This window comes from Canis lupus, chromosome 11 (genome assembly GCF_048164855.1).
Source record: "Canis lupus baileyi chromosome 11, mCanLup2.hap1, whole genome shotgun sequence".
NCBI lineage: Eukaryota > Metazoa > Chordata > Mammalia > Carnivora > Canidae > Canis > Canis lupus.
In genome coordinates this window covers 67,044,044-67,062,541 of record NC_132848.1, presented here as the reverse complement: position 1 = coordinate 67,062,541, position 18,498 = coordinate 67,044,044, and the positions used below count along the sequence as shown (strand labels likewise).

Here is an 18,498-nt window from a genome sequence, read left to right as displayed (position 1 = left end):
TGGAAGTGCAGGGGTACCTCGGTAGCTCAGTCTCAGGTAAGGAGGCGACTTTTGATTGCTGATTCCAGGGCTCCTCCGGTTGTGATCTCAGGGTCCTGGGATCAGCCCCACCTCACTCCAGGGTCAGTGGGAGTCTGAAGATTCTCTCCCTCCCACTTCTCTCTCTCTCTCTCTCTCTCTCTCTCTCTCATAGTTCAAAAGAGTTTAAATTCTTAATAAATATATACCATAGTAAATATAGAACTTTGAATTTTTTTTAAGAACTTTAACTTTTAAAAAGGTGAAAGTAGTTTGATACTGTTGAGTTACAGAGTTAAGGGCTGAAAAATAACGTTATCCTCTCTCTCTCTCTCTCAAATAAGTAAATAAATAAAGTAAAATCTGGAAGTGCAAACCCCTCCAGAGTGAGGTAAAATCAGCCCCTGTGTTTCTGGTCCTCCTTCTTCCGAAGACAGCCCTAGTGACCCTTTGTTACTTTTGATCTTCTGTCCAGGCAGATTGTACCTTTTGAGGGCAGGGTCCTTTCTGGTGAAAGCTGTGCAACTGAAAGCCAGGTTTGGTGTACAGAGTTGTATTCAGTATTAAACTTCCTAGAAAACCCCAAAGAGACATTTTCATTTATGTTGGTATTCAAGAATTTCACTCTTTATTTTCAAAACTTAGTTTGCTGTGGTGAATACTTGCTAAAATTTACGTTAAGAGAATCAGTACGCTAGAAGTTTGTTTCTAACAGGTTTATTGGAAAGAAGGGTGTTTTATCTCAAGAAGCTTATATTAAGAACCACCGGATATCCAAGAGAAGAGTGCCTGTGGTTGGCTTTCGGCTCCTTTGGAGGGGCAGAAAAGGGAGGAAGCAGCCACCTCCTTCCTCCATGTGAGGAGGTCTCTAACCAGCCCTCAAGTTCTAGGGTTGGTCTTGGATCTTTGAAAACTTGGGTAGAAGACATGCGCTTTGGGCTTAAGTCCTCACAAGCCAAGAGAGGAGACAAAGAGGGGGGTCAGGGCTCTGGATGGCCTAGAAGCCACACTTGTCACAAGCCCCTCCTTTCAGTGGACGGCAGGCCCCTTGTCCCCAGCCGGGGCCTCTGAGGCAGGAACAGCGGAACACCCCCTGCCCCAGGGTTCCCTTAAATGAGCCCCAGCTACTGCTTCATCTTCAAGCTGCAGCCTAGTGAGGCCTTTTAAAAGGTCACGTGCGTCTCCACTAGGCGTGCTTTCAAGAGCTATTGTTATTTTCTTCGCGTGCCTGGGGAAAGAGGCTTCTGAGGAGCTGCTGACCCTGGCTTTGGCCAGCCCAGCTCCAGGCCCAGAGACACCATTTGGCTTTGCCCTCAGGTTCTTGAGTGGCTTGTCTCGTCTTCTTTGAAGCGTGCCCTGCTCCAGAAGGTGGTCATTAACACCCTTACTGCGCTGCGAGTGAGAGTTCTCAAAACCTCCCACTCCGGGAGCTGGAGGCCTCCTCTGAACGTGGTCAGTGGGAAGACTGGACTCAGACGATGTGCTAAAGCAAACTCTGGAAAAACTTTGACCTTTAACAAAATTTCTTTTTAATTTAAAGTCTTTAAGGGAAAACGTGGGGCTGTTTTTATTATATTGTTGCATTTTCTTCCTTTTGATAACAAGGTAGATAGAATCAGGAATACGACTCAGGATCGTGTGCGTTTTGCAATCTCACTGGGTGTGTGGAGCCAGTTTTGCCTCATAAAATGCTATAGAGAAATGAAGGCAAACCTGCTTTGAGACACACTCTATCATGGGTTCTTATTTACACACTTGAAAAGCATCCAAGGTTCGATTTGTCTATCCTGCTTACGAGGGTCCTCCACCTTCCCCTTCCAGCATTACAACATCTTACCAGGCTGTTCCTAAATCATTAGGATTATCACACAGCTATGACCAGCTGGATCATTCTACTTGGAAATTAAGTGCTTCTCACTTTGAAATCTCATCCAAAACATCGCCACCCGTCTCCTTCAGCTGTGGGAGTTCTGCTAAATGCCCATAGTACTGCATGCTTGGTAAATATTCGAGTTTTATTCATTCAGTAATTATTTCTAGAGAAGTAAGTAATCCTTGCTGAGAAAGTTATTGAGAAAGTATTGTTTATCCTGTCACCAATTCTTTAAAAAAGACAATCCTGTATCGATGACTAAAAGGAAAGTCTTTGCTGTAATTTGTTGTTAGTTGTTTGTTATTTGTTTTTGGTTAACATTTGGGGACAGTGCTTCTCAAACTTTCTGTGATAAAGGATCATCTTGTTTTTTCCTCCTTCATAGATGAATACTTTAGTAAAACATAAAAATACTTACTAGAGAAGTGAAATCAAAGTACAAAGACAAAAATGGAAGCCCCATTTTAGAAATTAGATATACAGATATACAATTATTCTGTAAATTTGCTGTAAAAGTTTCTAAATAACACAGTATCTCTGTTTAACTCGTCAGGGGCCAGTAACAGTTCACAGACTGGCACCTTCCACAGACCACACTTTGAGAAACACTGTTTTAGAGTGTATTTATATGCATATGTGTACTGTTGCACAGGTTTACATGTATCAGGTGCGATTACCTGTAACCAGTAACATAGACCATTTTATAGCCTTATAATGAGAATTACACATGCTCAGTGAGCTCTTTGGCAAAAATGGAATTTTCCTAGAAGTGAGTATTTTAAAGGTTAAATTTTAAACAGATACAAATAGTATAACTGTTTCAAAACACAGTCGTCCAGTAACACTTCTAAGGCATAAAGGAAAAAGTGTTTTGTAACGTGAAATGGAATCACCTCGTCTCTGATTCACACTCAAGTTTAAATGAGCACAGATACTTTAGATAGGAAATGTTCTATGCAAAGTATATATACAAATGACTTTTTAGCACTAAACAGTAGGAAATGTTTTTGTCATGTGGAGCAGTAGATATAAGAGTTATTACTAGCGTATCTTCCTTGCCTCAGAGAACATTATGGGACAGGTCTTTGGTCCTTGTGATTGACATCCATTTTCTTAATGTTTACATAAGGCAGAGTGTTTCATACAAGTAACTGTACATTCTTTATGAACGTTAATAAATTCGCAAGCTGATTCTGACGTTGATGGGTTGCGGCTGTCTCTCTCTCCTGGGGACTGAGGCACGTGAAGGCAGTGACTACTGCAAGTGGAACTCGTGTGTCCTGTGACCCACTTGCATGTTTGTCCGCCTTGGAGGGATGGGGGGTGGTGTGGCGTGGTCTTCCTTAACAAAGTGTTGCAAGGAAGATCTGTGAGGTTTTATTATGGTTAGCTTTATTCCTTTAGGATGAGACTCAACTCAAAATGCTAATGAGGTGTAGGAGATGATATTCAGCCCCTTGAAGACCAGGCTTTATTCATTGGCAGGACTACCCACTTTCTGGCAGAGTGCCCACGACAGCATAGATGCAGAATGAGTAAACAAATATAAAGACTGAATGAGGCTCCATCAAAATCAGCTGAAGCAATTCAGTAAAAGGCAAGTCGCTTTTAGAAGAAAAATTGGATAAGTACAAACTACTTGTATATGAAGATATCAGTGAGTGGCACCCAGGAGAGGATTAACACTCGCCTGTGGGTAAGTGCTGCAGACCGGCTGGGGGAGCAAGCACAGGCCCGGCTTAATGAGAACCATGTCTTCTGGTCTGGACAGCAGGAGAACAACTTTCCTGATTAAATGGTTAGAAAGTGAGGTCTGTGAGGCAAAGACCAGTGGGCTTGCAGTTGTACTGAAACAGAACTAAACAGAACAGTTGTTCTGTTTAGACGGTAGAAGTTCTGAAAGGAAGGAACACTCTCCAGAAGGTGCAGCCGGCCGAGGGAGTCCTCAGTAAGGCCAGAGCAGGCAAGGAGGCAGCGGCATAGGCAGGGAGCGGCAGGTGAGGCAGGGCAGGTGTTAAAACTCACGCCATTCCCAAATGTCAAGGTCTGAGATATGAGGTGGTTGGCTCTTTTCCGAAGCACGTGTGTATCTGTGGAATCACAGTAGGTATTTTGTTATGAAATGTCTCACGTACTCAAACAGCAGGTCTTATAATCAGAACAAATTACTTTTAAATTCGTGCGGTTGCAGTCAGACGTTAACTGTACGCAATCAAATTGAGCCACTGGCGCTTGGGCTGGGAAAGCCACATTCCTCCACTTTATTCTGGGCTGAGAAGCGGTGGCTGCTCCATCGCTGTGGTCACTTAACCCAGGCCGGGTGCTAGGCCACATGTCACCCAACAGGCAGAAAAGCTCTGTGCATGCTGAGGAAGGAAAAGACGTTTTGCACAGGGTTCTAGCAAAATTGTGTGTGCCCTCCTCTTCTCCCCCCCCCCCCACCTTGGTCCTTTTAATCCTTCGAGACGTGTTCAAGCTGTAATCTGGGACACCTTTATCTGTTAGGTCATAGCATTGTAGGTGTTTTCTTGGGCGTTAAAAATAAATCTGTTTGGGGGAGGGAAACTGAACCTGCATGGTAATGTTAGGCAGGCGAACGCAAGCGCACGAGTGGAGAAAGTCAAAATCATGGTTTCCATGGTAACGTTTAACTTGTCCGTGTCGTACACATTTCTCAAGAAATACATTCACCAGACTACCTAGTGATAAAAATTGCTCCACCAGCATACAAAGGTAGATTTCCCAATGCTCTCGCATTCCATCAGACACACACACACACACACACACACACACACACACACGCCCTGCCCCGCCAGTTCGTGTCTTCTCACCAACCTGGGGCAAGCAACTGAAGTCCAAGCCCCGAACCCCGAATCGGCGTCCCTTTTAGGGCAGAAAATGATGAGTTTCCGTGTGGTTGATGCCGCTCCCTTTCCTTTCTCCTCTGCAGATATATGTTGGGTAAAGGGGAAAAACGGAAGTTTGACGAGCATGAAGATGGGCTGGAAGGCAAAATCCTGGCTCCCTCCGACGGTCCGTCCAAGGTGTCTTACACCTTACAGCGCCAGACTATCTTCAACATTTCCCTTATGAAGCTCTACAACCACAGGCCCCTCACGGAGCCCAGCTTGCAAAAGACCGTTCTCATCAACAACATGCTGCGGCGCATCCAGGAGGAGCTCAAGCAGGAAGGCAGCCTGAGGCCCGCGCTCGCCGCCGCCGCCGCGCCCGCGCCCGCGCCCCCGCCCCCGCCCGGCCCGCTGAGCGACAGCTACCGGGAGGCCCCGCCCCCGGCCCCGGCCCCGGCCCCGGCCCCGCCCCCGCCGGCCGGCGGCGACCTCGGAAGCACTACGCCCCTGGACGCCTGCCTCACGCCCGCCTCGCTGCTCGAGGACGACGACGACGGCACGTTTTGCACTTCCCCGGCCGCGCCGCCCGCGGCTCCCCTCAGACTGCCGGCCCCCGCGCCGCCGCCGCCGCCGCCCCCCCCGCCGCCGCCGCCGGCGCCCGAGAAGGACAGCTTCGCCTCCGCGCTGGACGAGATCGAGGAGCTGTGCCCCACACCTACCTCCCCCGGGGCCGCGGCGGCGGCGGCGGCGGCGGCGGCGGCGGCGGGGCCCGACGGCTCCAGGGGCGGCGCGGCCGCCAAGCCCGACGACCCGAAGCTCATGGACCCTCTGCCCGGGAACTTTGAGATCACGACGTCCACGGGCTTCCTGACGGACCTGACCCTGGACGACATCCTGTTCGCCGACATCGACACGTCCATGTACGACTTCGACCCCTGCACGTCGGCGGCGGGGACGGCCTCCAAGATGGCGCCGGTGTCGGTGTCGGCGGACGACCTCCTCAAGACGCTGGCCCCGTACAGCAGCCAGCCGGTCGCCCCGAGTCAGCCTTTCAAGATGGACCTCACGGAGCTGGACCACATCATGGAGGTGCTGGTCGGCTCCTGAGGGCCCCGCGGACCGGCGTCCCCGCGCCCCGCCCGCCCGGCAGCAGCGGCGGCGGCGGCGCGCACCCTCAGCTCTCCGCACTGCGCATGCGCCCTTGCTTGCCTTTTCCAGAGAAGATCGTTTTACTCGAGGATCACACTAGTTTGTTTTTGGGGTATTTTTTTGTTTGTTTGTTTCTTTTTCTTTTTTTTTCTTTCTTTCCTTTTTTTTTTTTTTTTTTTTTTTTTTTTGCTTTGAGCAGAGTTGGAGTGCCTTCATCCACGTAGGACCACTTTCAATACGCCGTTTCGAGTGGTTCCCAGAGACCTACCTGCCCTGGAATAGGAAGGAACACCTTTGAAGACCACGTGGCTATGCCGAATGACAAAAGACAAACAGTTCAAGTGAAGCACAAGGAAGAAGTTGGAAAAGCTGTAAATTGCATGTGCATATTTGTCTATTTTTTCTATAAGTTTTATTGCAAGAGGTAAAAAGAGAAAAAAATATATATATATATTATTTAGATAATCTCAGTACCTTTTCTGGCATTTTTCGCCCTGTATAGGTTGACTTGGCAATTCAGCCTTTTTAGAGGCATTAACTACTCCTCCTAAGTGTTGCATTTACATGGCTGTTTAGAAACTGCTGCCCAAATTTATTTTATATTTTTGTACAGATTCTGCAGTTTATGATATTGTTTTTCTAAAAACAAATGCTGTTTATACATATGAGATAGCTATTTTGATAGGATTTGCTCACATAGTTCCTGCAAAACTTCAGATGTACAAGTTGCACTTGTACTTTTATAGAGTTGTAATGTTTTATATGTGTTTGGTGCAAAGAGAAAATTGGATCAAATTAATCCGCAGTCGATGTCCCCAAATGCAAACACACACACACACACACACACACACACACACACACACTGCTTTAAGAAAGGGCCAGGCGATGCATCACACCCAAATCCCACAGGCGACCGACCCCCTGGCATGAACACCCGCCAGCACTGTGACTTCCAAAGCCAGAGCCATATCCGCTCATCAAACTTGCATTCAGCAGTTGGCGGGAGATGGCCTTGGAGCTCGGGGGAGGGGGGGGGGTTGAAGTGATGGTTCTCTTTAGCTCCCTCTCTGGAGGGGAAGGCTACCGAATACTCACCGTATTTATGCCAAGTTTGTGCTTTTAATTGTTCTTATTTTTTTAGACAGAAACCCAGATCTTTCCCTTTTGGCATAATTTTTACAATGACCTGAAATTTTACATGAGAACAAAATTTTCTGAAAAGAAACCGACCTCTTCGTGGAACTAAACCCTGTTTGCAATGCTTAGGGCTCGCAAGGAAGAAACTACCCCAGAAGGCATCCATCCACTGTGTTGCTCAATTGTCTTTTCCAGCTTCCCTTCCCTAGAGCTTTTTGTTCCCTCTGTTGCTAAGTGCTGAAAATGGCATCCTGATGATCACCACAGTGAGCTCAGCTCACCTCGGCCCGGCCAGGGATGCTGTCTTGTAACATCCGTTGGCTCTTGAACCTGGAGTTGGTACCGTTATGTCACAGCTTCCAGTCTGGTTGCTTCCTTGAATCAACCGCTTCAACTACACTTTACAAGGCTGTTTTACCCAAATACACAGACAGGACTTTCTATGCATGTTCCTCCTCCTTCCCCCTGCCTCCCCTCCACTCCACCCCCCACCCCCACCCCCAGGACACTTGAGAAGTAGCTTTTTATTCCTAGCGGTGTACATTTAATTTTAAAACATTTGCAATGTATCATGCTTGTTGCCGAAATTGTTGATGGCCTTTTCGTTTCAGTTTTTTTTTTTTTTTCTTTCTTCCAATGGTACTTTAGCTGGTTACAACCTTATATTGTTGAAATGCAGATGGCTTCTTTAGGAATAACTTTTATATTTATTTAAGAATTTTTAAATTATGGGATTTGTGTTATTGTTGTTGTCTTTGTTGTTGGTCATTTGTCAATATTCAGTCACCAATTCTGCTCACTTCTTGCCATGGATAAAATTGAGTCTTTCTGGCCAATTAAAATAAGACAGCTTTATAAAATGGCACTTTAAACAAGCCATAGATAGTTTTATTTTTATAATGCACATGGCAAAGCAAATACATTTGTGATGAAGGAACTGCTCACTTAAGCAAAAGATTTGCGTGTGATAGGATTAAATTTTTCTATAATCGAATTTACTTCCCCCCCTCCCCCATTTGAATGTGTTTTTAAAGGCTAATTGTCAACTCCGAGCAGTGAGAAACAGATCAAATTGCACTTGTTCTCCTACAAGCAGCCTCCACCTGGGCACCTCTCACTGCTGCAGATGTGTCATTTCCTTTGACAGGACCAGGGACCATACAGTTAGGGTGAGGGTGGTTGTAGATGCTTCCGTGTCACTGTGCCTGTCCATTTTAAGAGCTTCCTTTTCCTGTGGAGAACAAGTCTGCCCAGACACCATCCTTCTGATAACCCGGCAAAGTCCCCACATGCCGCACACACATACGTACGTACACAGACACAATAGTGTTGATTATTCTGAACAATAACAGGGCAAGGCGGTTGATTTGCCATTGTTAAAAACTGATTTACAGTAACTTAGAACAACTGTACTTTGGTTGGATTAGCAAATCGTGTGTTTAAACAAATCCCATATGTTGGGCAACAGTTCAAATAAGCACAGCAAAGTGTTGCCCAAACATGGTTCTCTGACTCTCTCATATTTGTAAGGCTGGGCTTCAAAATCAAAACAAAACCCCCCCAACAACAGCAGGCAAGTGCTTTTTAACGCTGGACACCCTTGTCATAAATGCTCAATATTCCAGGTCTGTTGAGGAAGACATGGGAAATTAATGGCCCATCTTACGAAGAACAAAAACATCAAGCGTCCAAGTTATCTTTGTCTTATTTTTTTCAAAGCGACGTCCCAATGGGGAAGAATGCGGGCCTGGGTGTGATCTCCAAGCCCCAGTTTGAGTGTTGGGATGCGCTTCCAGACGCCACCTGGCTGTAGTGCCTTCCCCCTTTCTAAAGGACATGGTGTGGCATTTGGAGTCAGGCAGGCGGTTTGAGGTGCCTTTATGAGAAAGACGTGCTGGGTGGGGCTGGGAGAGGAAAATTATTGACAGTGATGTGCAATGAAATGACAAGATGAGAGCAGAATAATAAGAGCTTTGAATTTGAAGTGATTTTTTTCATAAGTTATTTATTCCTTTTTTTTCTGTGTAAATATATTTATTTTACTGTGGAGCTCTAACAACATCTGGATCGTACCATGTGCAGAATGTATGGTAGGAATGTATTCATTCTCTTGTAGGAATGTCAGTCTGTGTTCAAAGGGGGTCCGAGCCAGACCCCTGGATCTTCTCATTGTATGCACCGTCCACGTTCAGTTTTATCCTCTTCTCTGTATAGGTCTATTTGAAATATGCAAAAGGTATGGATGAGGAATGTTTTAATACCTCCAAATTTTTTTAAGAAAATCAAGCATCAAAGGGTTGATATTTTTAAACTTTTTTTAGTAACACTTTCTCTTGATGACAGAAGGGGCAACCACACTGAGACCCTCGTTCACCCCCAAGGGTGAGAACTAGCCAGAGCCTCCGCTACACCTCGAGTGTCTTTATCAATTGAGCTTTTTATTGCCATATCCCCGTGGAGTATCCCAACTGCCCTGAGGTCAATCAAGGAAAATTTCTTAAATAAATAAGCTCCAAAGAGCCAAAGTATCATCTTACAGATCGTTTTTAAAGCTTAAATTTATTAACCACCTTTGTGGTAAACAATGAATTATGAATACCACAGGGCAGCCTTCTTAAATGACAGATGTAAAAAAAAAAAAAACAAACACAAAAAGACTCTACTTTGTGCAGCGATTGTTACCCTCTGTATGAATTGTCTTAATTTCAAAACCTTGCTGTTACAAATTGGACCTTTATACATTTTACGAAAATACTGAAAAGAGCATACCTAACCTGTTCTGGCTGTGAATGGTTAACTTCCTGTAACTGCCAAAGGCAGCGAGGTGTGTGCGTCCTGCTTGTGTACAGTTGTTCTCAGTGCTTCTAAGAATGAGTCTAAATGGTTCTTGAAAATTAGCCAGGATCAAATGCTATTGCAGACAAAGCCAATAAAAATTTCGGACGTGTTTTGGGGATAACAAGTTTGGAAGAGAAGTGCAGTCCAGACAAGCAAACAAACAAGATTTTGGAAGAGATGTACATAGTGACATGTTTGGTGCATGGTTTTTGAGGAAGGCTTTTGTCAGAAAGGAGGTGTAACCTTTCCCCCACAGACCTGAGAGCTGTGCCTTTTCTATGCAATATTACAGACGTTACATCGGAACCCAGATAGCTGTATTCACACGTAGGTTCGGGCTGTAATCTAAACAATTGGACAGATTAAATGTACATGGAAATGAGCAGTCTTACTTTTGTAGTTTTATATTATACAATAAACAGTTAAAAGATGAAGAGAGGCGTGTTTGCAGTTTGCTTCTGACTGGAGCACTACCAGCTGGGGTGTCACAGTTTGCTTGTGTGAAGGAACGGCCCACTCGGCGGCCTGTGCTGGGGTTGGTGCTGTTGAACTTCTCAAACTGTCTCGGCCTCCTGGCTCTCCTACCCCCCCTTGACCCTTCTCGACCTCCTCGTTCTCACTTCTCTTTCCCAGCGGGAGCTGACCCACTTGGGACTATGAAAACTGGTGTCCAGCTCCTGCCCCTCTCTCTCAGGCCCTGGCGTGAAGCATCTGCCAGCCTTGCCACCTCACACTCACCCTGTTGCCCCTCCGGGCCTCCCTGCAGTCCCGGCCACCCCGCGCCACCACATCCGCGCTCCCGGGCTGCCTCCTTTCCATCCCGACCACAGCTTCCCTACCCCGGGCCCGCCTCTCCTTGCCTCCCATTGCTGCAGCTGCTTCCTATCTGCTGAGTGCCCCCGAGGTTTCTCTAACATCCTTGAGGCTGGACTTGACGTTACAAAGCACCAGTGGTTCGCCACCGTGTTCCTCCTCTTCCAGCAGGTCCCCTCCCTGCCCGCCTTACTCACCATCATCTTCCAGAGGTTCACGGAGGAGATGCTGGGCAACCTTCTTTGATGGGAGTCACGGGGTCCAGCCTTGCCTGGTCCAGGCCTTCCTGGCCTACCATAGCAGCTGGTAGGGAATGGAGCTGGACCTGAGGGGCCTGTGTAATGAAGATCCCAGTCAGCCAGCAGTGGAATATGTGGGGGGTTGGTGCCGGGGAGGTGTTACAGGCTGAATTGCGTGCTCCAAAAAATGTGCTGACGTCCTCACCCCCAGGACCTCAGAATGTGACCTTACATCTGGAAGTAGGGTCTTCACAGAGATCACCAGATTAAAATGACTAATCCAATATGACTAATGTCCTTATAAGACGGGGAGGTCTTGAGCACACAGGGACAGCACCGTGTGAAGATGAAGGCAGAGAGAGCGGCCCATACGTCTGCAGGCCAGCGAACACCAGAGACTGCCAGCAAACCACGAGAAGCTAGGGGACAGGTGTGGAGCAGATCCTCCCCGCCCTCAGGAGGAACCAACTCCGCCGACACCTGGACCTCTGACTTCCAGCCCCCAGAACAATACTTTTCTGTTGTTGAAGCCACTTGGTCTGTGGTACTTTGCGATGGCAGCCCTAGCAAACCCACACAGGGGAGAACGGGCAGGATGAGCTCTCTCCAAACATTCCGGTGGAAGATTCTCCTTAGGCAGCTGGAAATAAGAGCGCGCTGCTCGGTGGAGTGGCTGGTCCCTGCAGTATGAGCATCTGCTATTAATTAGAGGTCTAACTTTGGCAGATCGTTCACGCTCTCTGTGCTTGGGAGGGCGAGATAAAGTCACAGGTCCTAAATCTTTTTGAAAATGTTCGCAGTGCAATGAAAATGCAAGGTACGGGTAGTGTCCGTCCTCCTGCCCACGGCCGTGCCTAGCACATAGTAGGCACTCGGTGTGTCTGTTGAATTAGAAGAAGAAGAAAAGAAAAAAAGCATAGTTCTCTCTTTTCTACCATGTGGGAGAAGCCCAGAAGCAGCTCGGTCCTTCTTGCCTGGGTCCCAGGCCCGCTCCTAGCCCAACCGCCCGGGTGCCCCATTCCCGGCGCGCTCCATGTTCTTGCTCGTGCCCCTACTCCTGCTTGTAGAAATTCTACCCATCGCTCCAAGGCCACGCGCAAGTGGCCGCGCGTCAGGCTTTCTGGGCCTCCCCCGAGTCAGAGCCAACCCACCGCCGCCCTGGTTCTTCGGGGTACTGCCTGTGGCTGCTGCCCTACCACGTGGCGCGGAGCCCAGAAGTCTCCCCGAATCTGAGATATTTGGCCCTTACCAGAGTTTGCCCCAACCCCGGTCTGTGCAAACCACGTAAGGCTTAGGACGGTGTCTGAGGGCAGCGGGGGCCCCAGAGCGGGGCAGGCAGGCCCTGTGCTCGGGGGCGCGGGCCGAAAGCAGCCTGAGCGCAGGGGGCAGGAGGCTCCGGGGCCGAGTGCGGCCCAGGGCAGAGCCGGCGGCAAAGTCACACCAGGGTGGACGTCTGAGAGCCGAGGGCGTGGGAGGAGGCTTGGACACATCCTTGCGGTGAAAAGGCCCCATTTTACAGACATAAAAGCCGAGGCGCGCGATTAGCGTCCAGTGTGAGCCGCGGTGTCCCGCAGGGGGTCGGGCAGGGCCCTGCGAGGGGACGGCCTGCCGGAGGCCCCGCGCCACCGCTCGCGGCCCGTCCCCTTGGGCAGGTCCCCGCGTCTCGGTGTCCTCAGCTCTCATCGCTAGGACGAGGGCCACAAGGGTCACGCCTGGGCTTGTTCCCCGCGACGCTGGGGATTAACAGCACTCGGTCGAGGACGTTGAGGGCAGCCGCCCACCGGGAGGGCGGCAGAAGGCACCTTCTGCGGGGACCCGGCCGATTCCCGACGCCGTCCTGGTCGTACCTGTCGGGGCGTCAGCTGTTGCTTGCCGGCGCCGGGGCCTGCTGCCTCTTTCCTCTGTGCTTTCATCCCCGCCCCCCCCCCCCCCCCCCCGGGCTCCTCCGGGAAAGGGACCGGGCAGCGCTCGGCGGGAGGCCGCGGGGAGGCCTGGTGGGCGCCTCACCGCCCCGAGGGGGAGCCCGGGCTCAGGGGGTGCCGAGCTTCTCCAGGCTCACGAGCGGGCAGGTGGCACCGCCGGGATTGTGCCCCTTGTCCTGACCCCTTCGGCAGCCCCTCCTGTGGCCCTCCTGCTGGCGTCAGGAGGTGGGGACAGGCCAAGGTGGGAGGCCGGGCAGGTAGGGGCCAAGAGACCTTGCCCCACTCTGTGCTTTAGCTCCGTCACCTGTCCCCTCACCCACCGCTCCTTCCCTGGGCTGTGCATCCCCCCCGGTAGTGACCCCCAAGTTAGGGCCCCCCGCAGGGCCGGACACCCGCCAGGCTCTGTCGCCCTGGCCCTCCGTGACCCCGGGCCAGCCCCTGCCCCCTGGGAGACTCCGGGGCTCGGTGGCAATGGAGGGGGACAGACGCAGACACTTAGAATCCCAGGATGGGTAGCACCTCCGGGCCTCCAGCACCAGCACCTCGGGGCCTCCAGGATTTGCCACAAACCCTGGCGGGGAGGCTCCCACTGCCCCGGGGGCACCAGGGCCAGCCTTTGGGGCTTCTGGGATGGCCGGGGGTGCGTGGGCCAGGGGTCCCCGGAGCTGGGGAGCCCCCCAGGCCAGCTGCCTGGGCCGCAAGCAGCTACTGCTGCCACAGGGCCTCCGTGAAGCAGGCACGAGCCGGGGCGCTGAGGGAGCACAGGCCCGAGGCTGGGAGGAGGGGGAGCTGGGGACCCGTCTCCCCACCGCACCTCCCGGGTCGCCCAGCACAGACGCCCCTCCCCGGCCGCCGGCTTCACCGTCTTCCCGCTGCGACCGGTGACCAGCCTGCGCCACTGTCCAGGGGGCCGAAGGCGCTAGGAAGGCGGGGGGGGTCACTCACCTGCCCGCCAGGTGCCCCAGCACAGCGCCCGGTGCCCAGCGCTCGGGAGGGGGCCTGAGGGCGTGGGGGGGTGGTCGGCCCGACACCTGCGCACAGGTGCAGCTCGGGGCTGTGGCTCAGTCGCTGGATTTCTCACGCCTCTTCTGAAGGGGGCGGCGGTGGGGGCGGCGGGGCACCCCTGGGGAGACCGAGGTGCCCAGGCAGCGGGCGCGGGGGAGGCTGCCTGCAGCCCTGGGGTCCTGCCTTCAGCGCCCGCAGAAGCCAGGACCGTGGTTCCGGGAGCCCCAGGAGCGCCGGGGCTCTGAGCAGGGGCTGAAGGCCTTGGGAGCTCGCATCCGGGGTGCTCCCCCCCAGGGCTGCGGGGGGCAGACGCAGCTCAGCTGAGCCCTCGGCCTTCCCCAGCCAGGCGGGCCCCCCAGACGCTCAGCTGAAAGTCAGGCGCTCGCGGAGTCGGCCTAGTGCTGAGCACAGCCCAGGACACCCCCAAACCAAAGCGCCCCCTCGGCCTGGGCGGCGCTGAGCTTCTGTGGCCACCGGCCCGGGGCTGCCCTGCGCCTCTCCGGGTCTCTCTGTCTCTCCGTCTCTCCAGGTCTCTGACTCTCAGCCGCTCCGGCTCCTACATCAGGGCCTGAATGTGGGCTGCACTGCCCGGAGTCTCTGCCCTGGGATCCGGGGACTGGGCACAGCCCGAGTGACCCAGTGACAATGGGTGGGGGGTCCCTGCCCTCGGGGGCCTGGGTGCTGCCTCTGAGTCCTCAGCCCCCCACGTGAGGCCACCGGCTGCGGGGTCCGTGGCAGGACACAGGACTCGCTCTGCGTCCCAGGGCGGCCTGAGCAGCTGTGACGGGACTGAGTGTCGCCAGCCCGTGGGCCTGAGCACCCCTGGGTGGGGGGGGCCCAGCCGCTGGGGGTGTCATCCTGGCTGAGGGGGCTCTGCGGGCAGCTCTCTGCCCGGCAGAGGACAGGGCCCGGTGGCACTCGCAGGGAATGGACATCGGACGAGTGTGGGTCATTGTTCTCAGTGGCCGAGAGCGCGCGGTGTGGGCGGGGGCGGCTGGCCCCGAGGGAGGCCGAGGGGTCGGGCTGAGGGCCTGGTCCTCAGGGAGATGAGCGCGGGCAGACGACCTCCTTCAAGGCGCTTCGTTCTGTGGACACTGGGCTGGGCCTCTCTGGCCACCCTGTCACTAATCCATAAGGGAAACTGAGGCCCAGAAAAGTCAGGCGAGTTGTCCAAGGCAGTATAGCTGGTACCTGGGGTCTCGGGGCAGGGGTGCTGTGTGTGCCTGTGGGACTCTGTTCCGCACCCGGCGGGGTGCACAGCCCCCTCGGTCCAGGGGACCCGGGCCGCACTTGGGCCATCGTGGAGAAGCTACCCTGCGATGCTTGGACCCTGTCTGTAGCCTCGGGGCGGGCCCAGGAAAATAGGGGCCAGGCGTAGGTTCCGGTCCCCAAACCCTAGCAGTTTGCATCCCCGGCCTGCCAACCTCTTCAGCTGGGCTGCAAGAAGAACGGGACGGGAGGAGAGAAACTTCGGAGGCCAGGAGGGCTCCCGCCCAGCAAGGCTGACCCCCGGGGCTCGTCAGGGGCACCTCAGGTCTGGGGACCCTCCTGGCTCATTTGTTCAAGTAGCCTTTGCCGAGTCCCCGGTGCAGGTGCAGTAGACGGTGGCACCGCTCACCTGGCGGATGAGGCGAGTCCTTGGAGTCGGTCCTGCCCCCCCCCCACCAGCCCGCTCACCTTGTGCTCTGCCTCCCAGCCGATGGATGCAGGCTCTGACGCTGTCACCCTTCTCCAGGGGGGTCCCGCAGCCGCCGGCTGGTGTCCCCGCCCCCACCCCTGTGGGGGTCATCTGTCTTCCACAGAACAGCAGAATGCTCCTTTGGAAATAGAAGTCATTACCGTGCCCCCCACAATGTGCGCGCAAACCCCCCGGGATCCCGCACAAGGGTGGCTTCTAACCCAGCGGGTCCGCGAGGGGGCCGCGCACCTGCCTCACACGCACCCGGGCCTGGCGCCCGGTGGGGGCACCTTCCCTTCCTGATACCAGCGTCCCCCCACTGCATCGCGGAGCCCACGGGGGCTGGCATCTGGGTGGCCCTGGCCGTGGGGACCGACTCTTAGGAACGACTTGCTGGTGGAAGGACGGACTAGCTCCCGCCGGGCGCCCTGGCTCCAGGCCCGAGCGACGCGGGTGGCACCTGCCCTGCTGCGAGCTACACCCTGATCCCGCAGGAGGACAGGCACGGGGGGCAGCGACCAACCGGTGTGGTCAGTCTCTTCTCAGGCCTGCCCTCGGCGAAGTGTCATCCGAGAGGTAGCTCATTACACCACGACAGCCCAGGAAGGTTGGCACCATCACTGCCACCTCCCTCGGGTTTCAGGGCAGCCTTCTGCTCGCCCTGTAGGGACGCCTGCTTGAGCTTCTCTCTCTCCCTCGGCCCCCTCCCCCTCAGGAAAAAAGTACAGAGTTCCCATCTATCCCCTCTCCCTACCCCCCTTTCGCTTCCCCCATTATATCATTTTGTATTCGAATGTTAACCTTTGCTACAACTGATGAGCCAATCTCAACGCATTAATATTATCTTTTAGAGTAGGGCTGGACGGTTCACTTCCTGGGCTGGATGGTTCTACGGATTTTGACAAATGCATGATGTCATGTCCTTAATTCCAGTGTCACATAGAATGGTTCCTCCACCCTAAAATCTCCCGTGCTCCACCTGTTCATTCCCTCCTCTCTCCCCCGGACCCGCTGTCCCCTCCTAATCCTTTTCCTGTCTCCGTCGTGTTGCCTGCTCCAGAACGCCGTGTAATTAGGATGCTATCCTATGCCGTCTTCTCAGACTGGATTCTTTTGCTTAGCAATACACATTTCATGGCTGGATCGCTCGCTTCTTTTTACTGTTGGATAATATTCCACTGTCTGGACGCACCACTATTTGGTTATCCATTTACCTATTGAAGGCTGCTTGCAAGTTTTGGCAGTTATGCATGAAGCCGCTCTAAACATTCGTGTGCAGGTGTTTGTGTGGACGTAAGATTTTGATTCCCTTGGAAAAATAGCTGTATGCACGATTGCTGGATCGTACGGTAAGAGTACTTTTTACAAATATTTATTTATTTGAGAGAAAGAGGGAAGGAGTAGAGGGTGAGGTGGGGAGGGAGGGCAGAGGGAGGGGGAGAAGCAGACTCCCCGCTGAGTGGGGAGCCCGGCGCAGGGCTTGATTCCGGGACCCTGAGGTCATGATCGGAGCCAAAGTCAGACACCTCACCGACTGAGCCACCCAGGCGCCCCAAGGGTTTTCTTCGTAAGACACTGCCAAATCTGTCTTCCCAAGTGGCCACTCCACCAGCAATGAGTGAGAGTCCCTGCTGCTCCACATCCTCGTCAGCATTTGGTGTTGTCAGTGTTTTGAAGCTTAGCCTTTCCTTTTTTTTTTTTTTTTTACCTTAGCCTTTCTAATAGGTGTAGCGATGCTTGTTGTTTTAATTTGTGGTAATGATCTATGATGTTGATGATCTTTTCACATGCTTATCCGTCAGTTGATACAGTGCCTATTCAGATCTTTTGCCCATTTTTAATTGAGTTGTTTCTTTCCTTATTGTTGAAAAATTCATTGTATATTTGGGATCCCAGTTCACGATCAGACATGTGTTTTGCTAAGACTTTCTCCCACTCCATGACTTCCTTTCATTGTCTTAGGAGTGTCTTTTGCAGAGCAGAAATGCTATATCTTAACGAAGTCCAACTTTTCAATTTGTTCTTTCGTGGATCACACGTCTGGCATTTTATCTAAAAAATAAATGCCAGGGACGCCTGAATGGCTCAGCGGTTGGGTGTCCACCTCCGGCTCAGGTCGTGATCCTGGGATCTGGGATCCTGTGGAGAGCCCGCTTCTCCCTCTGCCTATGTCTCTGCCTCTCTCTCTCTGTGTGTCTCCCATGGCTAAATAAATAAATCTTTAAGAAAAAATAAATAAATAAAAAATAAATGCCAAACCCAAGGTCACCTAGATTTTCTCTAATGTTATCTTGTAGAAGTTTCAAGTAGCTCAGCATTTTACATTTAAGTCTATGACATGTTCTGGGTTGATTTTCATGAAGAGTACAAGGTCTGTGTTTAGATTCATTTGGTGTGTTGTGAATACTCAGTTTTTTAGCACGTTTTGTTGAAATGACTATCATTTCTACATTGAATTGCCTTTGCTCTTCTATCAAAGATTAGACGCTATATTTGTGTGGGTCTGTTTCCGGGTTCCTCTGTTCTCTTCCACTCATCTGTGTTTCTTCCTTCCATACCGTGCAGTCTTGATCATCGTGACTTTATTGTAAGTCATGAGGTCAGGTGGTCAGACCTTAAACTTTGTTTTCTCCTTCGATATTGTGTTGGCTGTTCTGGGGTTTGGCCTTCCCATACAAACTTTAGAATCAGTTGGAATTCTGATTGGGATTGTATTGAATCTGTAGGTCGAGTTTGGAAGACTAGGCATCTAGGAGTCTTCTCTCTCCATGAACATGAAGTTTATTTTCATCCCCTAGTCCCAGGTTGCAAGGGCGGGGGTGGTGAACGGTGGCAGCAGGAGCTCACAGGCCTCGGGTGGCTCTGAGGCATCCCCAAGTAGACTGTGATGAACATTTATTTAGATCTTTGATTTCCTTCGTCAGCATTTCATATTCCTTCCCTATCTATATCTATTTTGCCCATAGATTTTGTGAGA

At 52.0% G+C, this 18,498-nt stretch overlaps 1 protein-coding gene and 1 long non-coding RNA gene across 5 annotated transcripts in view; one reads left to right on the top strand and one right to left on the bottom strand.

Moving 5' to 3' along the window:
• The window catches only part of SERTAD2 (SERTA domain containing 2), a 114,031-nt gene extending 103,733 nt beyond the window's left edge, over positions 1 to 10,298 (top strand). For all 3 annotated transcript variants that reach the window (XM_072768621.1, XM_072768622.1, XM_072768620.1), the window contains one exon: positions 4,842 to 10,298. In XM_072768621.1, the coding sequence (XP_072624722.1) occupies positions 4,846 to 5,847 (1,002 nt within the window). In that variant the 5' untranslated portion in view covers positions 4,842 to 4,845 and the 3' untranslated portion in view covers positions 5,848 to 10,298. The remainder of the gene's footprint in view (positions 1 to 4,841) is intronic.
• LOC140600368 (uncharacterized) lies at positions 720 to 5,116 on the bottom strand. Of its 2 annotated transcripts, none has more exons than XR_012003629.1 (2): positions 4,727 to 5,116; positions 720 to 4,257 (listed from the first exon to the last, which is right to left on the bottom strand). It is a non-coding gene; the product is annotated as an uncharacterized lncRNA (long non-coding RNA). The 2 variants fall into 2 exon arrangements; XR_012003630.1 differs by having other exon boundaries at positions 720 to 3,981.
• Positions 10,299 to 18,498: the final 8,200 nt, after the last annotated feature.